Genomic DNA, 23,676 nt, shown 5'->3' with positions numbered 1-23,676 from the left:
CATGATGGGAGTTGTAGTTCTTCTGTGGAGGGAGGTTACGCTGGGAGTTGTAGTTCTCCTGTGGAGGAAAGTCATGCTGGGAGTTGTAGTTCCCTTGCGAAGGGGGAGGTCATGCTGGGAGTTGTAGTTCCTTTTTTGGAGGGGAGGCGTGGTGGCAGTTGTAGTACCTCTGTGGAGGAAGGTCATGCTGGGAGTTGTAGTTCCTCTGTGGAGGGTAGCCATGCTGGGAGTTATAGTTCCTCTGTGAAGTGGGCGGATCCATGCAATCAGAGTTTCCCGCCTCTCTCACGCTCCTTAGCGTCTTCTCCCTCGTTCCGCCCCTTTCCCCACCCCCGAGCACGTGACCCCCCTTACTTTTAGTTGCATCAGCCGCAGCCTCGCTCCTGAGGAGTGACAGCTGCCTTAGCCAATTGAAAGCGGAAGCCGGGGACCGGCTGCCAATCGGTGGGAGGGGTGGAGCCTGAGTTGTCAGTGCCTGAGCTGCTCAGCGAGGAGACAACGTGCGAAAGAAAGAACCCCAACCGGGGCAGGTGAGAGGAGAGGGGGAGGGGCAGTTATACTGACAGGAGGGGGAATGGCTCGGGGGAATCACTTACCTTGCAGTGGAGAGTAGTTACCCCTGAAGGAGCCATTCATTACCCTCTGTCAGTGGTATGTGCCCTGTGTGGGGGTGTTATGTTATGTTGGGGTCGAGTTCTGGGTGTGGGGGGGTGTGATGTGTTCTGGTGGGGTGTTATTGGGAGGGGAAAGAGGGGTGTTCTGTTCTTTTGGGGATGTGCTCTGGAGGGGGTTATGTCATGGATGGGGGGGGATTTGTCATGGATGGGGGGAGGTGTTATGTTCTTGGGAGGGGAAAGGGGGGTGTTCTGGGGGTGGGATGTGTTGTGGAGAGGGGATTTGTCATGGATGGTGGGGTGTTATGTTCTTGGGAGGGGAAAGGGGGGTGGGATGTGTTGAGGAGGTTATGTTGTGGGGGGGGGGATTTGTCATGGATGGGGGGGGGTGTTATGTAATGGGGAGGGGAGTTGGGTATCTAGTGGTAAGCTCTCACATATACTTTTTTTTTTTTTCCCTGGCGCAGGTCACCATGACGACACCACTGAGCGCCTCCGCCATCCGGGAGAAGTTCATCGACTTCTTCAAGCAGAATGCGCACACTTATGTGCACTCCTCGGCCGTTGTCCCCCTGGATGACCCCACCCTGCTCTTCGCCAACGCCGGCATGAACCAGGTCAGATCTGCAGGTTAAAGTGTGTCTCCGCACATAACATTGGATTGGTTGTGAGGGGGGGAGGGTTGGCCATGGGTAATCTTTTGGTGGTGGGATCCATGCTGGGCCCTCATTGGTTGTATGGGCTACCCTATGTGCGACGAGTTGAAATGCTCCAAAACGTGTGTGGGTACAGGAGCTCCCGCTACCCTCAGATGTGAATGGGGCCCTAACGTTCCTCCTGCTTCACCTCCTGTACAGCGACTTTCTGCTGGTCAATGTTTGCATAGTAATGAGTGCCCTCAGGTGGGAGTGTCTGGGGACCCTTATTGGATGCTCCGGCCTGAGCATTGCATTGCAGGATTGGGGATGTAGCATCCTATGCTTTTAGCCCAACCTTTCTTAACTGGGGTGTCGCTGGGGCCCATTGGGGTGCCATCAAGCGATGACCCAGAAATGCAGCAATATGAAAGTCTGCTTTCTCCCAAGAAACAGTGAATGTATCAGGGATGGAAGCGCGATTAATTGTGCGCTCCCACCGCAGTGATACAGCTGGCAGTGTCATTTCCTGCGTAGCAATTTGTAGCTGGTAAGATCGGGGTCTGATCATATGATCATTCTGGTAGCCAATCACAGTGGGCAGTACCAGTAGCGTCCCAAGGCAGGTGCAGGGGGTGCGCGCCGCACCGGGTGACACCTACCACACGGGGTGACACTGGACCCACTCCATGAAAAGGTAAGTTGTAAAGCAAGTCGACGATCCCCGCAGGATGGATCCGATCCATCCTACGGGGATCGTCGGCTTTCTTTAGTACTTACCTTTTCGTGGAGCGGGTCCGGTGTCACCCCGTATAGGAGGCATGCCGACGATCCCTGCAGGATGGATGGGATCTGCGGATTGGGGAGCATAATGGATCGGACTCCGATCCATTATTCTCAATCCGCAGAGCCGAACCATCCTGCGGGGATTGTCGGCATGCAACCTATACAGGGTGACACCAGACCCGCTCCACGAAAAGGTAAGTTGTAAAGCAAGCCGATCCCCTCAGGATGGATCAGATCTGCGGATTGGGGAGCATGATGGATCGGAGTGCGATCCATTGTGCTCAATCCGCAGATCCGATCCATCCTACGGGGATCGTCGGAGGGGGTGTCACCAAGTGTTATTGCACCGGGCGACACCAACCCTAGCGACGCCCATGGTCATTACTGTTAAATCCCGCCCCTGTACTGATCCTCCATTCTCAGGAGTAAAAGATACATTGTATCTAGAGGAGAACTTTGTAAAAAAAAAAAAAAAAAAAAAAGACAAAATGGTTACATCGGAGATTGACTTTGGTCAGTGATGGGACTCGGGAGTACTACAAGCAGGAGGTCAAGCGGCAGTTTTCAGCCTCATGCACACGAACATTTTAAAAACGCTCTTACTCTTGGCAGCGGGGGTTTTGGCAGAAAAAACGCCTGATGCTTGTCAAGGTGTCTATAGCTTTTTCAAGTGTTTAGGTGCATTTACAGGGATTCATTAATTTCATTGGCCAGAATAATATGCTCAAGCGCTAAATGCACCTAGCGTTCACAAGCATTTAGATGCGTTTAGGTGCCTAAACACTGCCTCTCCTGGACACACTGGCCCTGGGGGGTTTTTTTTTCCTGCTGAATAACACTACTACTACTAAAAGCTTCTAAAGGTCTGTGTGCACGGACACATAAATCACATGGAGGGCTGTTTGGAAGCAGTAAAAAAAAAAAAAAAAAAACGCCTGACGCCCCTAAAAGTGGCTTCCAAAATACCATGTGTGGATGAGGTCTTACTTCCCATCCCCAACAACTCACCTGAACAAGGAGATGCAGCTGCTCAGGGCTGTACAAATTCTGCAGCCTTGATGTTATCTTTCCCAGTCGCAGTAAAAATGAAACCGCAACCGTTGCAGTTGGCCACCACCACCACCGTGCACTACCCATTCAAATGAATGGGGCCACACTGCAACCTCCTGGAATACACTCTAGGAATGCCAAGCAACATTGGGTCGGCATTTTCAGGGTAACACAGGTGACGAAAAGGGGAAATGTCTCCTCACCGCCTCTCAAATGCAGTGGATTGCTTTTCAGAGGGGGGGCAATGATTGGCACACATTTGTATGAGCCCATAGTGTCTGGTAGCAAAAATGGGTTAGAACGCAGCAGGTGGTGTGTGGTAGGGTGACAGCAGTGTCAATGCACCAATCACAATACATTGCACTGTGCACGTTTTTGTTTATTTAAAAAAAAAAAAAACCTTTATTGAAATGTCAGTGGCTTTTCATTCAATTCTGTTGTCCGTAGTACAGTGAGAGATTGTGGATTGTGTTACGCTGTGCTAAAAAAAAAAAGAAAACAAAACAAAAGTACCGCACACATTGTGGTATCCTTATACATCTCAGATTTTTTTTCTTTGGTGGCTGATAAAAGTACATTAAGAGTTTAACCACTTGCCCTCAAGAGGATTTACCCCTCTTCCTGACCAGGCCATTTTTTGCGATATGACACTGTTACTTTAACTGACAATTGCGCGGTCATGCAACGCTGTACATAGATGAAATTTATGTCCCTTTTTTCCCCACAAATAGAGCTTTCCTTCAGTGGTATTTGATCACCTCTGCGTTTTTTTTCTTTTTTTGCGCTATGAACAAAGACTGACCAATTTAAAAAAATTTTGACTTTTTGCTATAAAGCATCCAGTAAAAAAAATTTTTAAAAATCTAATTTCTTTATAAATTTAGGCCAAAATGTATTCTGCTACATGTCTTTGCAACAACAAAAAAAATCCCAGTATATGTAAATTAATTGGTTTACGTGAAAGTTAGTGTGTACAAAAATAGATACTGGAATCACTTTTATATATATATATATATATATTTATTAGTAATGGTAGCAATCAGCCAATTATAGCAGGACTGCGGTGGGCATTCTGACACTGGGGGGGAAACTGACTAACTGCCACTGACATCCTCAGTGACACTAATACAGTGATCAGTGCTAATAAAAAGCACTCACACTGTACTACTGAGACTGGGCAGGAAGGGGTTACCATCTGGGGCGATCAAAGGGTTAACTGTGTGCTGTTTTACTGTGTGTGCTGTGTGTTTTACTAGGGGTGCTATGCAGAGAAATGCACAGCAGTATGATATTGCTGGCAGGAGAGAGACCTGTGTTTACACGCAGATCTCTCCCCTGTCACTGTTTCTCAGCGATCGCCGGGTGGGGAATCTCCAGCTGATACCCAGTTATTGACATCTGTAGCAGTCAATGGTGGCGCGCGCTCCCTACACAGAAATGTACACCGGGGAAGCGGGTAAATAATTAAATAAAATGTATAAATGTTGCTAAAATTTGCTTTTTTGGGGGGGGGGGGGATTTGTTTTGCTTTTCGCTTTGTTTTTTTGGGGGGGTTTGTTTTGCGTTTTGCTTTTTGTTTTTTTTGGGGGGGTTTGTTTTGCTTTTTGTTTTGTTTTTTTTGGGGGGGGGGGGTTCCTTTTGATACAAAATAAATGATCAGGAGATATCCAATAACTTTTATAACCTGTTTAAGATATAAAAATGAAGAAAAAAAAATTTTTCATCTGGGGTGCCTTGAGATTTTGCATACTTTTTTGAAAGAAAAAGTATTGAAGAAAGATTGAGTCATTCTGATTTAGTGTTTTTATTTATTACTTGTATGTAACCCTCTTTTTGATGGTCAGATTGGCAAGCTGTTGTAAGGTGTGTCCAGCGGGGCAGTTGGATAACGAGCTATCTGCGCTGTATTTCTTATCTACATCAGAAACACCAGTTTATAATTGGTTGTGGTTATACTAGAAGCCCCGCCCACTCCTGTGGGCACAGTATATGATATCTGCAGCCCCCATGACACAGCACCCACCTCCTCCCCTCCTTATCCTTACTCAGCACTTCCCGACACTCTGTCCATGTGCCGACTCTGAGCAGCTTCAATCCATCGCTGCATCTGCAGACCCATCACAGATCCTCCATACATATCCCCAGATCTTCAACTCTGATCTTGCTGCTTATAGTAATATTGGGTTGCTGTAGGTCACTGCACTTGACCTCATCCTTCCCTCCCATTCACTTTATTTGCTGATTTATGTGTGCAGGGGGGCAGGGTGAGGGGATTGCGGGTGAGGGATGGAGGCAGACAGTGTTCAGAGGAATGCAGAAACCCAAAATAACTCTTCAGAATCTGATTTCACTGACGGCATCTGCAGTGATCAGATCTCTGGGTAAGGAATCCTTTACTGATCATTGCTGTGGCAGATGTGTGTGTAAGGGGGGGTCCTGCCTTACTTACACTCCATTTCCCTACACTTGGGTAGGCCATAGATGATGCATTTTTCTTACAGCTGTAACCGCGGTCACTCTCATGGAGCAATTGTGTTCTGCCGGAAGTGGGGGGGACGTCCCTGCCAGGAGAACACAGTGATCATTGCTAGCGGCTGTAGCCTCTGGCAGTGATCACATCCCAAAAATCCAACAGTTATTTATTTCAGGTACCTATATAGCGCCGTCAATTTACACAGCATTTTACATAGATATTGTACATTCACATCAGTCCCTAACCCTCAAGGGGCGTACAATCTAAGGTCCATAACTCACATTCATACATACACATACTAGGGACAATTTAGACAGGATCCAGTTCACCTACCAGCATGTCTTTGGAGTGTGGGAGGAAACCGGAGTACCCAGAGGAAACCCACGCAGGCACAGGGTGAACATGCAAACTCCAGGCAGGTGGTGCCGTGGTTGGGATTCGAACCAATGACCCTCGTACTGCCAGGCGGAAGTGCTAACCATTTAGCCACTGTGCTGCCCTCATGCTTTTTGTATCCAAAATTGATGGATCGACTTGGGTACAATCAGCCTACCAACACATGGATTGAATCTTGTCCGGTTCCTGCTGAACCTGCCAAGATTCAAACCAACTATGGCTGGCTTTAGCCTATTAACATTTAGGGGGGAAAAAAAGATGTACATCATGGAAGACCATCAACCCATATCTGAGCCATCATCTATTCTCTGATCACTATGGTCGACTTTATTCCTTTTAAATGATACCTCAACCCAATTACTACAATCTCAGTATTTGCTATAAACGCAAAAAAACAAAAACCAAACAAACAAAAAAAAACAGGTCACCACACATAAGGTGAACGTACCCATACAGGTCCATTCACCTTATGTGTGGTGACCTGTGGGTTTTTATTTTTTTTTGGGGGGGGGGGGGGGGGTTGTGTTTTTTTTTTTTTTTGTTTTTTTTTTTTGTTTTTTGTTTTGATTTGTTTTTTTTCTGCATTATAAAATGCAGATCACTGCTAGGACACACAGAACACAAATGTTTTCTATGTGCCCCAGTCTGCAGTGCGCTAAGATGCCGCCAACTGGATGGCACCATATGTCACTGTACTACAGCACAGTGCTCTGCAGACATAGGTATGAAGTGACACTACAAATAAAGTTTTAAAAAAGTAAACCATGTCAGTGCATTGCACAGCTTCCTGTCAGACCTCTCACTGAATTGGATCTCTTTTAGAGGGCAGATGACAGGTGACTGGGAGACTTATATGTTGCCTTCTCACTGCCTGTTTTAACCCTTAAAAGGCAGCAGCAATGGCCTGTGATAGGTGTGCATTACACGTGGTTCTGTTATAACCACAGCCAAACACTCATTCACTTGGATGGGTCGTGTTTGACAGCAGTACTGCCCAATACATGCAACATGGGGTACAAATTTTGCCATGAAGAAGAGCATCAGCGCCACAACATTGTGACCAGAGGGGACTGTACACATGCAATGTTAAGGTGGGCAGTCGGGAGGAGGAGAAACTATGGCTCAACTGCACATTTTTATCACTCCGACCCCACCCATCCCACACACACTCCGTCCGGAAGTGAAAATGAGCCATCAGGGTCACCACATACAATCTGATAGTACAGTCAGCTATGGATTCACCAAAGTGATCCAATATGAGGACCCAACTAAATTACCCAATCAATTTTTATCCAATCAGGCAGGCCCTTGCACAATCAGATTGCAATGTGTAGTGAGTTTCAAAGTCCTTTCCAGCAATTCTAAATCTGCTGCTTTCAATAATATAATCTCTGTGATACTGCCATGAAGGTCCTTGTTTGGGTATTTCCTGATATTGGGTGACAACACTCTGTCTGTCTTCTAGCTATGATCTTGCCTTGTCACCCTGTCAGATGGGTTTCTTATTGAAACTGCAAGCGGCCATTTCAACACACATTACACTTCACGTTACATCTGAGGGTATCAAATGATTGGCTAAGGCTGTTCAAAAATCACCTTTTTATTTTGTTTATTTCCTTTTTTTTTTTTTCCCCCCCACAAGTAGAGCTTTCCTTTGGTGGTATTTTATCACCTCTGCGTTTTTTTTGTTTGTTTTTTTTTGTTTTTTTGCGCTATAAACAAAAGACTGACAGTTTAAAAAAAATTAAATCAAATTTCTTCATAAATTTAGGCCAAAATGTATTCTGCTACATGTCTTTGCTAAAAAAAAAAAAATCCCAATACGTATACATTAATTGGTTTATGTGAAAGTTATAACCTCTACAGAAATTTCTTTTTCTGATACATTTTTCCACTTGTCACCTGCAACCCATAAAAAAGGAATCTCATCAATTGGGATGTTTTTTTTTGTTTGTTTTTTTTTGTTTCCTTGTTTGGTTTTTTTTTTTTCGTTTTAGGTAAACCACAGAAAAGTGATGTATAAGCGGATGATCTGAGTTCCCCTTTTCTAGCACCGTAAATGTTATTTCTCGGTTGTCACTGAGCATCTGCACACTGTTGCCGGAAAAATATAAAATAAGTATGCAGCGCTAATAAAAATAATATAAAATCAGATAAAGAATCAAATCAATCAGAAATTGCACAATATCAAAATTCAGCAACTCAGTCCATATATAGTGGTAAAGCAAAGTGATTATGTGCAAGTGTTCATAAATCTGCAATAGAAGGATAACCGTGACTCTTGTGCTCTTGAGAGTGTACAAACATTGCACTAACCAGATAGCACATTAGCTGCGCGTGGAGCAATTAAGATCTGCTCCTGGTGCTCTGGACTTGTAATACCAGGAAGATGTCATCGGCGTGTAGGCCACTAGATGTCATCAGTCTAGGTGTACTCTTAAACCTTCCACCATGCCAATCCCCAGCGGCGGAGGGAGAGGTCACACACCAATCCAGGTCATCAGGAACATCCGGATCTGATATGGCCACCAAGGAGTCAATCAGGATGGCCTTGCGGTATATGTACAAAGGTCAGGGGCACATATACCGCAAGGCCATCCTGATTGACACCTAGACTGATGACATCTAGTGGCCTACACGCCGATGACATCTTCCTGGTATTACAAGTCCAGAGCACCAGGAGCAGGTCTTAATTGCTCCACGCGCAGCTAATGTGCTATCTGGTTAGTGCAATGTTTGTACACTCTCAAGAGCACAAGAGTCACGGTTATCCTTCTATTGCAGATTTATGAACACTTGCACATAATCACTTTGCTTTACCACTATATATACCACTATAAATGGACTGAGTTGCTCAATTTTGATATTGTGCAATTTCTGATTTATTTGATTCTTTACCTGATTTTATATTTTTATTAGCGCTGCATACTTATTTTATATTTCTTATACTGGGTTTAGAGGTTGCCTTTTATGCTAGCAACCTGATATTATTATTCCCACCGCTCAATTACCACTTTTCTATGCTGGAAAAATATGTTCTGGAATTGTGTGTATTGTCAGATTTGAATATCTGTAGGAAAGCGCTGAGTACTGTGATGGCTATGAGGGTTCTCCATAAAGCGCATAAGCTCCCTCTCCGGTTCAGGAATTGGCGCACTTTGGTGTTGGTGCTTCTGCGATGCACTCACAATCTGCTCCATGCTGCAGCTTGGGTGACATGATGGCTGTTTTTGGAGGTAGACATGTCACCATCATAGACATGATTTTGAAGAGTGTTGGAGAGGATTATGCCTCATTCATATGGGTGTACTATAGCATATGCCAGTGTGAGGGCCAGTGTGCCTGCAATGGGATGCACAGGTATTAATGCATCCCTGTGCAGGCAATCCCATTCATATAAATTGAGAAGCAGTGGCTGCACGGTCACAGCTGCCTTTCCCCTTCTGACAGCAATGCGGGTTCACGGCATGGAAACCACACTGTCTACATTCATGGCTGTGCATCGGCGCTGTTGTCAATTTGTGTCCATACAGCTGCTGCATCCAAATTGATATGACTGGGGCTGCCTGTATGTCAATGCATGGAACACCTGTGCATCCCTGCGTGGGTGTACCCTATAGTCTTTCTCTATCCATTCAATCGTATCCAACCCTTGGCGATTGCATGGGCCATCACTCGTAAGCGACTTTTTCCATGAATTCTGTTAGCAATTATTTTACAGGGTAGGTTGCCAGGTCTTTCCCCAACCCCCACCATGCAGGAGATCCTGGATACAAATGGAGAAACAGAAAAAGGGCGCACCGACCTAGTGCATTATCGTTTAAAATAATTTATTAAAGAAACAAAAATAGGTATCATACTCACAATGGACATAATAACACAGGCATGTCAAACTGAACAAGATGTATGATCCAAACAACATCTGAGTCCATACGATGGAACGCTAGATGACCAACTGGCTAACGCGTTTCGAGGACACAACCTCTTCCTCAGAGCCTGTTTTTGGATCTGAGGAAGAGGTTGTGTCCTCGAAACGAGTTAGCCAGTTGGTCATCCAGGGTTCCATCGTATGGACTCAGATGATGTTTGGATCATACATCTTGTTCAGTTTGACATGCCTGTGTTATTATGTCCATTGTGAGTATGATACCTATTTTTGTTTCTTTAATAAATTATTCTAAACGATAATGCACTAGGTCGGTGCGCCCTTTTTCTGTTTCTCCATTTGTATCCAGTGTATTCGGACCACCCCGGTCTGTTGAGGGCAGCAAGCAGTGCATATTCCAGAAAATTCCAGAACATTCCTATTGGGTCTACTGAGTCCTTTCCTAGCGCAGGAGTAAAGTGTTTGTTGTGTTGGATATGCAGGAGATCCTGCAGGGCCAGGGATGAAACTAGGACAATTTAGACAGAAGCCAATTAATCTACCAGCATGTCTTTGGAGGGTGGAAGGAAACCGGAGTACCCTGAGGAAACCCACGCAAACACAGGGAGAACATGCAAACTCCATGCAGGAGGTGCCATGGTTGGGAATTGAACCCATGACCCATTTACTGCACGGCAGAAGTGCTAACCACTGTGCCGCCCGTACCCTATAGTATGTCTGTGTAAATGAGACCTTATGGAAAATGGAGGTAAAAGTGGAGTTTTCCTGTGATCATGGCATAGGAGCCAATCAGGCATTTGATTTTGCTTTAGAATAAGCAAAAAAGACAAAATTCAGTTTATGATGAACATCTTCCCCGATCACGAGGACCTCGTGTGTTCTAGACGTCGTGTTCCTCTCCTGTCCGTCTTGTAATATCTTCTCTTCTGCAGTTCAAGCCAATCTTCCTGAACACCATCGACCCATCTCACCCCATGGCCAAGCTGAACCGAGCAGCCAACACGCAGAAGTGTATCCGAGCTGGTGGGAAGCACAATGACCTGGACGATGTAGGGAAGGATGTCTACCATCACACTTTCTTCGAGATGTTGGGCTCCTGGTCCTTCGGTGACTACTTTAAGGTGAGGCCGTCTGTGACTTGTGCATGTGAGACCAGATCTGACTTGTTGTAGTAACACTGTGCTGCCCTTTGCAGGAGCTGGCATGTAAAATGGCACTCGACCTTCTCACTAAGGAGTTTGGCATTGACATTGACCGCCTGTATGTCACTTATTTTGGGGGCAATGAGGCTGCTGGCCTTGAACCTGACCTGGAGTGTAAACAGATCTGGTTTAACCTGGGGTAAGATGTATATCTCATATATATTCTGTATGTAATTTATTGATCCTCCTCTCCTGGGCGCTCTTAATGTATGATGTCTTAATCCAGCCTGCCAGAGGAGCGAATATTGCCAGGCAGCATGAAGGACAACTTCTGGGAGATGGGAGATACCGGCCCCTGTGGACCTTGTAGTGAGATGCACTTTGACCGCATTGGTGGCCGGGATGCAGCCCACTTGGTGAACATGGATGACCCCAATGTGCTGGAAATTTGGAATCTTGTGTTCATCCAGTTTAACAGGTAAAACACAGGAGACCACATGTAGTTACCAGATTAGACTTGAGGAGCAGTTCCATGTCTAAAAGATATTGGCAGGGTCTTGTCCTTCCTAAGCATTCACCTAAGAGATGCAAGCAGGCGAGGTGCGGTTAATTGGATTCTAGCTTCAGTCTCACTACAGGCAAGGCCCTCTCCACCCAAATGGCATATTTGTCACTGATGGAGTCTCATGTTGCCTTTCTCTTGAGGAATCTGACATATTTTTAGTGGGCACTGCAGGTACACAGACCCTGGTACGAACCACAGGGATGGTGGGAATCCCTCATAATGGGCACAATAGGTATAGAGACCCAGGAACTCAGCACAGGAATAGTGAGAACCCCTTATAACAGGCAATTAATAATTATCCTACTGTCAATCTTTGCCCTGTTGCAGAGTTACACTGACCGAAAATTCTTTGGCATCTTACACCCTTCCAGTTTTGTAGATTTTCTGGTCCCTGTCGGGTGATATTTTTTTTTTTTTTTTTGCCTATGTAACCACATCACTTAAGGGGGGGAGATCAGGTATGGGATATTTAGAAGTGCTTTGGCTGCTAAACAGTTTCAGACAGTAGTGTTAGGTGGGTCTTGCTCATGAGCGATTACAGTCTAAAAGCAAGGGGTAGGTGATACAAAAGGTAATAACTGAGGGATGAGCTGATGGAGAAAGTAAAAGCTCAGTTGTTAGGTGGAGGCAAAGTAGGTTTCTCCATGAAGAGATTAATTTTCAGGGATAGCCTTACAAGAGTAGGAAGTTTCAGAGGATGGGAGAGGCTCTGGAGAAGTCCTGGAGACCAGCGTGGGAGGAGGTAATGAGGAAGCTAGAGATCAGGAGGTGTTGGAAGGAGCGACCAGGTTGGTTTGGGTGATTTTTTGAGATGAGGTTGATCAGGTAACTTGGGGTGAAGGTGTGGATGGCTTTTTATGTTTGTGTTTAGTATTTTGATTTGTTTTTGATAAGCATTCTGAAGCCAGTGGAGGGATTGGCAGAGTGAGATGGAGGACCCTGACGGAGGCCAGTGGAGGGATTGGCAGAGAGGGGTGGAGGACCCTGAGCGAAGGCCAGTGGAGGGATTGGCAGAGAGGGATGGAGTGCCCTCAGCAGAGGCCAGTGGAGGGATTGGCAGAGAGGGATGGAGGGCCCTCAGCCGAAGCCAGTGGAGGGATTGGCAGAGAGGGATAGAGGGCCCTCAGCAGAGGCCAGTGGAGGGATTGGCAGAGAGGGATGGAGGGCCCTCAGCAGAGGCCAGTGGAGGGATTGGCAGAGAGGGATAGAGGGCCCTCAGCAGAGGCCAGTGGAGGGATTGGCAGAGAGGGATGGAGGGCCCTCAGCAGAGGCCAGTGGAGGGATTGGCAGAGAGGGATGGAGGGCCCTCAGCAGAGGCCAGTGGAGGGATTGGCAGAGAGGGATGGAGGGCCCTCAGCAGAGGCCAGTGGAGGGATTGGCAGAGAGGGATGGAGGGCCCTCAGCAGAGGCCAGTGGAGGGATTGGCAGAGAGGGATGGAGGGCCCTCAGCAGAGGCCAGTGGAGGGATTGGCAGAGAGGGATGGAGGGCCCTCAGCAGAGGCCAGTGGAGGGATTGGCAGAGAGGGATGGAGGGCCCTCAGCAGAGGCCAGTGGAGGGATTGGCAGAGAGGGGTAGAGGAACCTGAGCGGAGGCCAGTGGAGGGATTGGCAGAGAGGGGTGGAGGACCCTGAGCGGAGGCCAGTGGAGGGATTAGCAGAGAGGGGTAGAGGAACCTTAGTGGAGGCCAGTGGAGGGATTGGCAGAGAGGGGTGGAGGACCCTGAGTGGAGGGATTGGCACAGAGGGGTGAAAGACACTGAGCAGTAGCAAGTTGGATGAATCTGTCAGCCACATTCATGATAGACTGAAGGGGACAGCTTGTGTATAGGTAGGCCAAGGCAGAGGGATCCTGCAACAAAGCTGCGGCTGGTAGTGGGATAGCGGAGTATTCACTTTTTCTTTTCTTTTTTTCCCCCTTACTGTGAGCACTTTTTTACAATATCTTTAACAAGCATCGGTCACTTTAACTCTCCATCCACGAAACACAAATTTTGGTTTCAGGTGGACTGACGCTTTAATGAAGCATGATGGATTGCTGCTGAATCTTGGCACTTCATCACAGCAGAGTCTTGGCACAGTCACTTCCTTGCTTAATAAGCTCAAGGGCAGGGAAGGAACCCAATTTATAAAGTCACAATAAAATTGTGAAGGCGTAGAACCAAAACATCTTTTGGCAAATTATTATCCTTTTTATTATTTCCTAATGTGCCTGTTGCCAATGTTTGTATGAACCAATTTATCAAGTGCCTTAAATTAAAATGCAGAGTGCCCTTCTCCCAAACCCTAAGGGAGGATCCCGACTTAAATGCCCAAGTGCTTGATGCTGGTGAAGGCTTTCTCTCTACCCCATAAGTCATATGGGTCTAGGAATGAGAAAGAGGTCTGCCCTCCAGGAAAGGTTAAACACTAACATCGAGCAAAGCTTTCCGGCCTGGTACCTCTTCCTCCTAACACATTCCACCTGGGATAAAGTGCAGAGGACATAGAGAAACGTGTAGAGGAGGGTCCCAGGTGGGAGCAATCTTTGCTTCTTTGTCTGGAATAATAATGTTGCCAGTGTTTTGAACTCTCCAGCTTTTTCCTCCTTGTGTCTTGTTTATAATATTCTTCCCTGTATACCATTTTTAAATGATTGCAATGCTCTATAGGATCCACGGCTGTAGTCCTACCAGGTAGCACCTATTCACTATCTGACTTTTGTAGGGAGAGCGACGGAAGCCTGAAACCTCTGCCCAAGAAGAGCATTGATACCGGCATGGGGCTGGAGAGACTGGTGTCTGTACTGCAGAACAAAATGTCCAATTATGACACTGACCTCTTCATCCCATACTTTGAGGCCATCCAGAAGGTATGTCGACTCTTGCACAGCCATGTCTGTAAATTATTATTATTATACAGTATTTATAAAGCGCCAATTTTTCGCTCAGCGCTGTACATTACAAAGGGGGACAGAACATGTGACAGAACAATACCAATACAATGCAAAACATGAGGGGATTGAGGGCCCTGCTCTTTCGAGCTTACAATCTAGGAGGGAGGGGATGGTGGCACAGGAGGAGATAGCTGTGGGGGATGGAGTGGTAGGAAGAGTGGAGGAGGTCGGCAAGTTAGCAGGGGTTGGGGTAGGCTTCCCTGAAGAGATGGGTTTTCAGGGTGCGCCTAAAGGAGAGGAGAGTAGGTGATAATCTGATGGGTTGGGGCAGGGAGTTCCAGAGGATGGGTGACACCCTGGAGAAGTCCTGGAGGCGGGCATGGGAGGAGGAGACCAGGGAACTAGAGAGGAGGAAATTCATTTGCATGTGTCCCACCATAAAAGTATATGGGAGATATTGATGTAAAAATTATGAATCTTTCTGTTGTCAGATGCCTGGATACTGCTGCAATGTGGCAAGTTCTGGGTACACTTAATCTCTGTATCATAACACATTTGCTTTCAGTGTTGGTAGCTTGGCACTAGTAGAGTTCCAACCACTTGGAGCAAAATCTGCCCTAAAGCCCCCTCACATTACCTTTTGCCTAACCCTTTGTTTGTATACTCGCCCCTCCTGTGACCTCCTGTTCCTGAATTCCTAACTTCAGAATCTCCTGCATAATGTAATCAATATTCTGTCATCACAGGGCACTGGAGCCCGTCCTTATTCTGGAAAGGTGGGTGTTGAGGATGAAGATGGCATAGACATGGCGTACAGAGTGCTCGCTGACCATGCCAGAACAATCACCGTGGCACTGGCTGATGGTGGACGACCGGACAACACTGGACGCGGGTAGGAGTCCTGGCTATAGGATATCAGTTTATAAACCTACCTAACGATGTAATCTTTTTGGTTTATTATTCTTTTTTTCTCTATAGTTATGTCCTGCGTCGTATCCTCCGCCGTGCTGTCCGCTATGCCCATGAAAAACTCAATGCTTCTAAAGGATTCTTTGCTACTCTGGTTGATGTGGTTGTCCAATCACTGGTAAGTGACTCCGCAGAGTTTTTATGAAGTTTCAAATGGCTGGCTGGAGGGTTAAGATAACAAGAGTAGACAAACCAGAATTTTATGAATAAAGTCTGAATGGTAAAAATAATAATCCTCTTGTGTTTGGTTCTTGTTACAATGATCTTGGATGGAAACTTATCGACTATACTTGAAGAATGATGTGCTCGGACATTATTTAGTTTTGTCTGCAGATCTTCTCCTTTTGGCACTGTGTTCAGTTATCGGCCAGCTTTGTCTGTCTGCTCACCTTTCACACTCTGATCTGTTTTAGGGAGTTGCTTTCCCTGAGCTCAGGAAAGACCCCGATATGGTAAAGGATATCATAAATGAGGAGGAGACGCAATTTCTGAAAACACTGAACAGAGGGCGCCGCATCCTGGACAGGAAGATCCAGAGCTTAGGAGAAAATAAGGTCATCCCAGGTACGAGGACGGGACCCTTGTGCCTCTTTCTTGAAGATTGGCTGAAAGAATCACAAGGGATTGTGCTTTAAAGATTTTGTAACTTTTGCAGAATAGTAGATTTTGAAAAACTAGTACCAGCATGCACTGGCAGCCAAATGTTAACCTATTGTTTCTCTGCTGTTACTTTTCTACATTTAATATTGGTGGTGTCCCTGGAGTCCTGCAATCAGTTCCCAGCTGGAGCATTATGTGCACAGAGGGGTACTATAGGGGTTGTGCTTTCCTAACACTATCCATAAACAAACTTTGGAGGGACATTAGAGTGTAAGTGTAAGGGTTCTCTGTACAGCACTGTGGTATATGTCGGAGCTCTATAAATGTATAATATTTAATAGTGTGTGACTGCGGGAGACAGAATGTAAGTGGTGCAGAGGCTAATGCAAATGGCTCAGTGTTCTCTCTACAGCACTGTGGTGTATGTCGCTGCTATATGAATTACTAAATCCCCTCAATCTCCATTGTCCACTCACCAGGTGACACAGCATGGCTTCTGTATGACACATATGGTTTCCCAGTGGATCTGACGGGTCTGATAGCAGAAGAGCGTGGTCTGAAGGTGGATATGGAGAGCTTTGAAGATGAGAGGAAAGCTGCTCAGGTAGACAATATACTATACTGTGTATGGTAATCATGTTCAGCAAACAGTATTTTTGTTTGTTTCTTCTATGAGGCTGTGATATATTTAATATAGCGCCCCCCTTCTCCATGTGTGGGTCTTATTAAAGCTCCTCCACTATATCTGGGACATATACTGCCTTTCCTCTATTTGTATTCTTTGACATCTCCTTGTCCTGTTTCAGCTGAAGTCTCAGGGGAAGGGGGCTGGAGATGAGGATCTTCTAATGCTGGACATTTACGCCATTGAGGAGCTGCGCTCCCGGGGCTTGGAGCCCACCGACGATTCCCTGAAATACAATTACAGTTCTAGTTCTGAGGGTGTCTATGGTAAGATGCTTGTCTAGTGCTGCAGCGGTCGTCATCTTGGTGGGAGGGTTCAGTGTCTTTTCTCAACATTTTCACCTGAGGGAACCCTCAAAATGTTTTTCAGGTCTCAGAGAACCCCTGCTAACATTAGATCTACAGTTCATGGTGCATTACCATGATCAGTAACTTGGTGATGGTGGTCAAGTGTTAGTGAGCCCTGACAATAGTGGTTAGTGTGGAAGTGACCTCATACATTGGTGGTCAGTGGGGAATGAGTGAGCCATACATTTGTAGTCAGTGGGGGTGGGTCCCTTTGCATAGGTGGTCAGTGGCACCCCTACAAGACCCCCACGTTGGTGGTCAGTGTAGAATTTTTCCCTTACTTTGGTGGTCAATGAAGAAGAGTCCTCTTACATTGGTGGTTAGTGTAGGCAGGAGATTAATATGCCATGCTCTCAAGAAACCCCTAATACACTCTGAAAGAACCTTAGCAGATAAAGTCTGATGTAGAATCTTATGTGTGGGAGTGGGTATAATGATCTGATATTATTTCTTCTCAGATTTTGGAAGTGTGGTGGGCACAGTGAAGGCGATCCGCAGAGAAAAGACCTTTGTGGACGAGGTCAGCACAGGACAGGAGTGCGGCGTTGTCCTGGACAAGACCTGCTTCTATGCAGAACAAGGTGGACAGACATATGATGAAGGATATATGGTCCGGGAGGATGATTCCAGTGAAGATGTGAGTCTGTATTAGATTGTTCTCCCTGACATTTCTCATTAACAGACTGCGCTGATATAAAATCCGTCTGAGCTCTGATGGCTGCAGTTGTGTGGGTTACTTTGCTGTGTCACTTCTCTACCCTCCTTTACATGGGTACCCTCTCGGTCAAGGCCTGAGTGGAATATGTACATACCCATAGCCAACAGTCAGAATCTACTCGCCACCAAGACACTGGGATAAATGAAACTCGTGTTAGACTGGCTTTTTTTTTTTTTTTTTTTTTTTTTCTTTTTTTTCTTTTAACGTCTTTGTTTTCACTGCAATTCAAATTTGTAAAGATAATTAGGATACAATTATATAATTGTTTACATTGTTCTTCTATGCCTGGCAGAAAACAGAGTTCACCGTCAGGAATACACAAGTACGAGGTGGTTATGTCCTCCATATAGGGACTGTGTACGGCACCCTAAAAGTTGGGGATTGCGTGCACCTCTACATTGATGAAGTGAGTGCTGGCTCTGCCCTGAACCTTAGTACTATAGGATGACTCTTGCAGCATTCAGACACGTCACCTGTTTCCTCTGTTCCTCAGCCAAGAAGACGCCCAATCATGAGCAACCACACAGCCACCCACATTCTGAACTTCGCCTTGCGATCTGTACTTGGAGAGGCCGACCAGAGGGGATCCCTAGTTGCCCCAGACAGGCTGAGGTTCGATTTTACAGCTAAAGGTGCCCTGACCACTCGGGAAATCCACCAAGCTGAAGAGATTGCAGAAAAACTGATCCGGGAAAACAAGGTGAGTGTGGCAGTCGCCATCAGTACCCCAGTCTGCCCCGTATTCTTCTATATTTCCACATTTTTAATTGGTTCTTGCTCTCTTTTTAAACATATCTCATAACCTCTCAGTAGTCCCAACAAGCCAAAAATGTCCTTCTAAATCGCACAATACCATAATTTCCAAAAGCCGTTTTACAATACATCATTTCCAGCTTCCAAATACAAGAAGTCGGTGATGCCACATTTACTGAATGTTACCAAAGCTTGATCCCTAAATTCTGGAAAGCCACAAAATGACCCCCAGTAGCCAAATGGACACTACATGTTGATGTAATCTGCTTTATGGGAGGGATTACTGTACTCCAAAAAGGCCAATTTTTAGGTGTGCCATACAATATGGATGGGTAAATTGCCTTGCAGTTGCAGCTCAGCCCCATTAATTCCAACTGACAAATTTGACAGGTGGAGCTGCCTGTCAAACTCCATAAACCAAGGTTAATTTGTCAAAGTTGCACGAGTATGGTATGTGTACCAACCCTTCTGCTTCCATTCTAGGCCTTGGATGGGTGGTAGTAAAAAAGTGACTCAACCATCTGTTTTTACCAACGCCTTGCTGCCAGTTTGAAATAGACCTTGGTCTTCACAGGTCTTTAGTCCTTCTTCTTTTGACAAGACTTTTTCTCATTGACTTTATTGTATCCTTTTTGTCTGAGAAATTGTAAATAAAAACTTACAAAACCACACAAGCCATGATGTAGACAGGGAAAACAGAGATCCGGAGGTAACTGATCAGCAAGGCAAAAACAGTTGGATCAATTGCCTGTCTCACAGTATTACCATGATCATTACTCCTGTGCCTTTCCTTCATTGTGTAACTCCTTGGGGGTCCCTGAGCCTTCCCTTCCCATTACTCACCAATAACGGGTACATTGTTTTCTACAGACGGTCTATGCCTTGGATTGCCCACTGGCAGCTGCTAAAGCCATTCAAGGTCTGCGTGCTGTGTTTGATGAGACCTATCCTGATCCTGTCCGTGTGGTGTCTGTGGGAATTCCTGTGGAGGACCTCCTGGCTGACCCCTCAGGTCCAGCCGGCTCAGTCGCATCAGTGGAGTTCTGTGGAGGAACGTAAGTGGCTTTTGTGTGTCCAGCTGCTCGAACTCCGAATGTGGGGACATTCACACTGTCACAATTCTCCAATTCCCCATCTCTAGGCATGATCAAAATTTATAGGGTGCACAGAGAGTGAGTAACCAAGCTAAATGTTTCAGAACTAAGACAAAGGATGGGCACACCGTATGTACAAAAGCAGCATGGGGTATTAGGTTTATATTTTACATCCAACTTGAGAGCATTTTTAGCATTTCATTTATACCAAGTAACACCAGTCGTTTTTTAAGCTTCAGCATGTAACGTCAATGGCTGGAAGTTTTGGTTCTTCCACAACATTGTATCCCAACCACCAGTGTTATCCTTCCAGACACCTCCGGAACTCTGGCCATGCTGGAACATTTGTCATTGTCACTGAAGAAGCCATATCACAGGCTGTGCGCAGACAGGAGGCCCTGAAAGCTGCACTTAGCCAGCTGGAGGCCAAGGTGAAACAGCAGACGTCACCCAACAAGGATGTACAGAAGGAAATCGCAGATCTCAGCGAGGTATGATTGTCTCATGACCTGCCGTGATATGATGTCACTCTGTAGGCATCATAAAACACTGCCCACCCTTTTCTTCCCCATGTCAGTACCCTCAGCCCTTTTATCCTATCACCTTCCATCTGCTGGAACTCTTACCCTCTACTTCTCACCTTCTGCTGAGACCTTCATTCTTTGGCCTCCTCAAACCCTTCCTGAACTCTCACCTTCTCTTGCTCTCTGCTGGAACTTTCACCCTCTGTCTTCACTCACTGCTAGAATGCTTACCCTCTGTCCTCACACGCTTGAACTCTCACCTTCTGTCATCGCCCACCCAGTGCTGGGACTTTCACCCTCTTTCCATCTCGCCCTCTGTCCGCCTCACCTTCACCCTTGTCCTCTTTGCATTCTACTTGGGACTTTCACCCTCTTTCCTTCTCCTAGACTCTGGCCACTGCTGTCATCTCTCAGTGGCAGAAGGATGAGCTCCGGGAACATCTGAAAGCCTTGAAAAAAACCATGGATGACCTTGACCGTGCCAGTAAAGCAGATATCCAGAAACGGGTAAGGAAAATATGTTGGTTTTTCCTAACATGAAATAGCTGCATTTCCATGACAGAAGATGCCTGGCTGGGGTATACAGTACAAGCACAGCCAAGCAATAAGTCTGGCAGCGTATCATACCGTTCATGCACAGCCTAGTAAGGAAACGCAGTCGGCTCACTTCATTAACATGTAAATATCGTTCTTTGCCCTTTAGGTTTTGGAGAAGACAAAACAGTTGATAGAAGAGAACCCCAACCAACCGCTTCTCATCCTGGAGATGGAAAGCGGAGCATCCGCCAAGGTCAGTATTCTACTCTGTGTTTGAGTGAATTATAATAGGGATTGCAGAGTTCTGATTATCGTGTTTTCTCTCCTCTCAGGCGCTAAATGAATCTCTGAAACTGCTGAAGTCTCAGTCTCCCAAGACTGCCGCCATAATTTTCAGTTTGGATAATGATGCTGGGAAGATCACCTGCCTCTGCCAGGTTCCTCAGGTAAGTGTCCTACTAGCTCACTTGGTGTGGCCATTACCAGGGGCTCCACCTCTGACTGTGTTCTCATTGGCTTTAAAGTGAATCTTTTGCTTTGTCCATGCAAGGCAAAGCAAAAGGTCCACTTTAATGAAGACCTGCAGAGATTTATACTTTCATTCCTTTCTGTACTGATCAGTTCAGGTGCTGCGGGTGGAAGAAGTGACTTGTGTAAGGTATACATTACCAGTCTTGGCTCTCATGGGCTTTGGGCTCTCTTTGTGATGGTGCTGATTGGCCCAGTGCTGTCACATACTCCCCATTACCCAGGATTTCCTTCTGCTTGGTTTAAGAAAAGATGAGTATATAACTTATGTGGGGGGAGGGATGAGCCTATGGTCTGTACTACACTATATGGGGTGGGATTATATACCCTATACTACATTATATTGGGATGAGTATGTTTCCTATACTACACTATATGGGGGTATATATACTGTTATGACACTATATGCAGGATGAATGTATACAGTTTTTATACAGTGTATACAGAATGAGTGTATATTCCCTCTACGGGAGGGGAGTATATACCCTATACTGCACTATATGCGGGGGAGGGGATTAAGGCGAACCTGTTTCTTTGCACAGGTCTGCTTTAAATATACAGGAAAAAGAGTGAAGACAGCCTTTAGAACCTGGGAGAGCAGAGCCACTATAGTAGCAAGATCCTCACTGCTGGAAGCCCCAAAAATGTATACAAAGCCCAGCAAGTTACTCATCTGACCAGTCTCCACCTAGAACTGAAATATTTTGGACAGACTGACCCTTGGGCCTCATGCACACTGAGCATTTGAGGGTTTTAAGCCTCAACGTTTTGTGGGAATAAAATTTTTGCTAAAAAAAAAATACGAATGCAAAAGTGCTGCAAAATGCAACCAAACTTGCGTGTGTGTTTTTTTTGTTTGTTGTTTTTGTTTTTTGTTTTTTTTAAATGCTGCATTCTACAGCTAACTCTACTGGAACTTTTATAGTGTCCAGTGTGCATGAGGCCTTACTTTTTTTCTGACCAGTAATTGAACACCGGAGATAAAAGCATGAAGTACAATGAATATATGATTAGACAGTCTGTCATGTGCTAATCTTCTTTCTACTTCGCAGGAAACCGCTGACAAAGGTCTGAAGGCCAACGAATGGGTGGCACAAGTGTCTGAGCTGATAGATGGGAAGGGAGGTGGAAAAGACACCTCTGCCCAGGCCACGGGGAGGAATACCTCTTGTCTGTCTGAGGTGCTCAGACTGGCTGAAGATTTTGCCAAACTAAAACTAGAGTCTGTGAAGAACTGAGAGAGGCGTGTGACTTAACCCCATTCTGCCAGCGACAACAGGCAGGCTGATTGTCATTCCGTCCGGGAGAATCCAGGGATCGGCATAGTGTTATGAGGTTGCTGGCCACCCTGGAGATATTTTCATCTAGTTCCATCTTCATCCCTCGTTGCCTGTCGCCTCCCCTTTAACATGTCCAGACTAACACGACTATGTGCATCTCACTGGAGCACCTGGGACCTAGCTGCTAACACTCCCTGTGTGGCTCAAAAGAGATCTCTAGCCATGGAAGGGTTAAACATTAGGTTCCTCCACCCTTCTGTGTAACCTGTGTCTGCTTCCTTTAGCTACGGAGGGGGAGGCAATCATGTCCCATAATGTTCACCACTCATAGCATGTAGTGCGTCATTCATTGTTACAGAATTGTTGTATGGCCAAGGAAAATAAAAAAAAAAGTTGCAGAATGAAAAGATTTGATGCTTGTGTGGCGTCTGTACTTCATTTTATTAAACAAAAACCAACATGTATAGTTGTAATATTGATATACAATACATCCCATACCAGGGGCGGACTGACAACTCATGGGGCCCCTGTGTCCTTGCCCAAACTCAAAAAAACCTATGAAAAAGGTACCAGGGGCATCTCATGGGGCCCCCTACAGGCCCTTGGGCAGTGCCCGAGTTTCCAAATGGTCAGTCCGCCCCTGTCCCATACACGGGGGGGATTTCCTAAAACTGGAGAGTGCAAAGTCTAGTGCAGCTCTGCATAGAAACTGATCAGCTTCCAGGTTTAAAGGTCAAGTTCACTTTTTACACAAAAATACTAAATGCACTTTTTTTTTTTTTTTTTTGTTTTTTTCTCAGGTAAAAAAAGTGCATTTAATATTTTTTTGTCTGCAGGAGCCTGGAAAGCATTTCACCCGCAATCAGATCGCTGGTGCCATGCTGGTCTTCTGCAGATCTGTCAGTATATTTGCTTGCCTGTACGGGACAAGCAGATACAAGCAAGCATATATATTGACAGAGTCAATGATCTATCAAGGCAAGCTACAGCGCTGTAATAGTGCATTGAAAGATTACAAAGTCACTGTATCTAAGGCTGTCGGGACTTGTGAATGGAGTGGGTGGGCACCCGTATGGCCATGCTGCTTTTCAAATTTGACTGATAGTATGGGGGGAGACTTCTCGCCGTACTTCTGGCAGAGGGAGGGGGAGCAGTGAGCAGCAGCAAAAACTGGTAGAACGTAGCATGTTCCCAAAGGTGAACTTATTCTGTAATCTCTTGT

At 45.8% G+C, this 23,676-nt stretch overlaps 1 protein-coding gene across 1 annotated transcript; it reads left to right on the top strand.

Moving 5' to 3' along the window:
- Positions 1–379: 379 nt before the first annotated feature.
- Positions 380–22,863, top strand: AARS1 (alanyl-tRNA synthetase 1). The gene is made up of 20 exons (XM_089664275.1): positions 380–530; positions 1,082–1,231; positions 10,773–10,961; positions 11,036–11,181; positions 11,269–11,460; positions 14,251–14,395; positions 15,166–15,311; positions 15,398–15,506; positions 15,802–15,952; positions 16,468–16,592; positions 16,795–16,939; positions 17,479–17,657; positions 18,031–18,144; positions 18,232–18,438; positions 19,362–19,546; positions 19,899–20,076; positions 20,497–20,616; positions 20,813–20,899; positions 20,979–21,092; positions 22,227–22,863. Exons 2-20 carry the CDS (start codon positions 1,088–1,090, stop codon positions 22,410–22,412), a joined length of 2,862 nt encoding a protein of 953 aa, XP_089520401.1. The 5' UTR covers positions 380–530; positions 1,082–1,087; the 3' UTR covers positions 22,413–22,863.
- Positions 22,864–23,676: the final 813 nt, after the last annotated feature.

The sequence above is a fragment of the Staurois parvus genome, unplaced genomic scaffold, assembly GCF_062004578.1.
Source record: "Staurois parvus isolate SC_StPar_1 unplaced genomic scaffold, SC_StPar_1.0 ptg001877l, whole genome shotgun sequence".
Taxonomy (NCBI): Eukaryota; Metazoa; Chordata; class Amphibia; order Anura; family Ranidae; genus Staurois; species Staurois parvus.
This window is presented reverse-complemented; position numbering and strand designations above follow the sequence as displayed.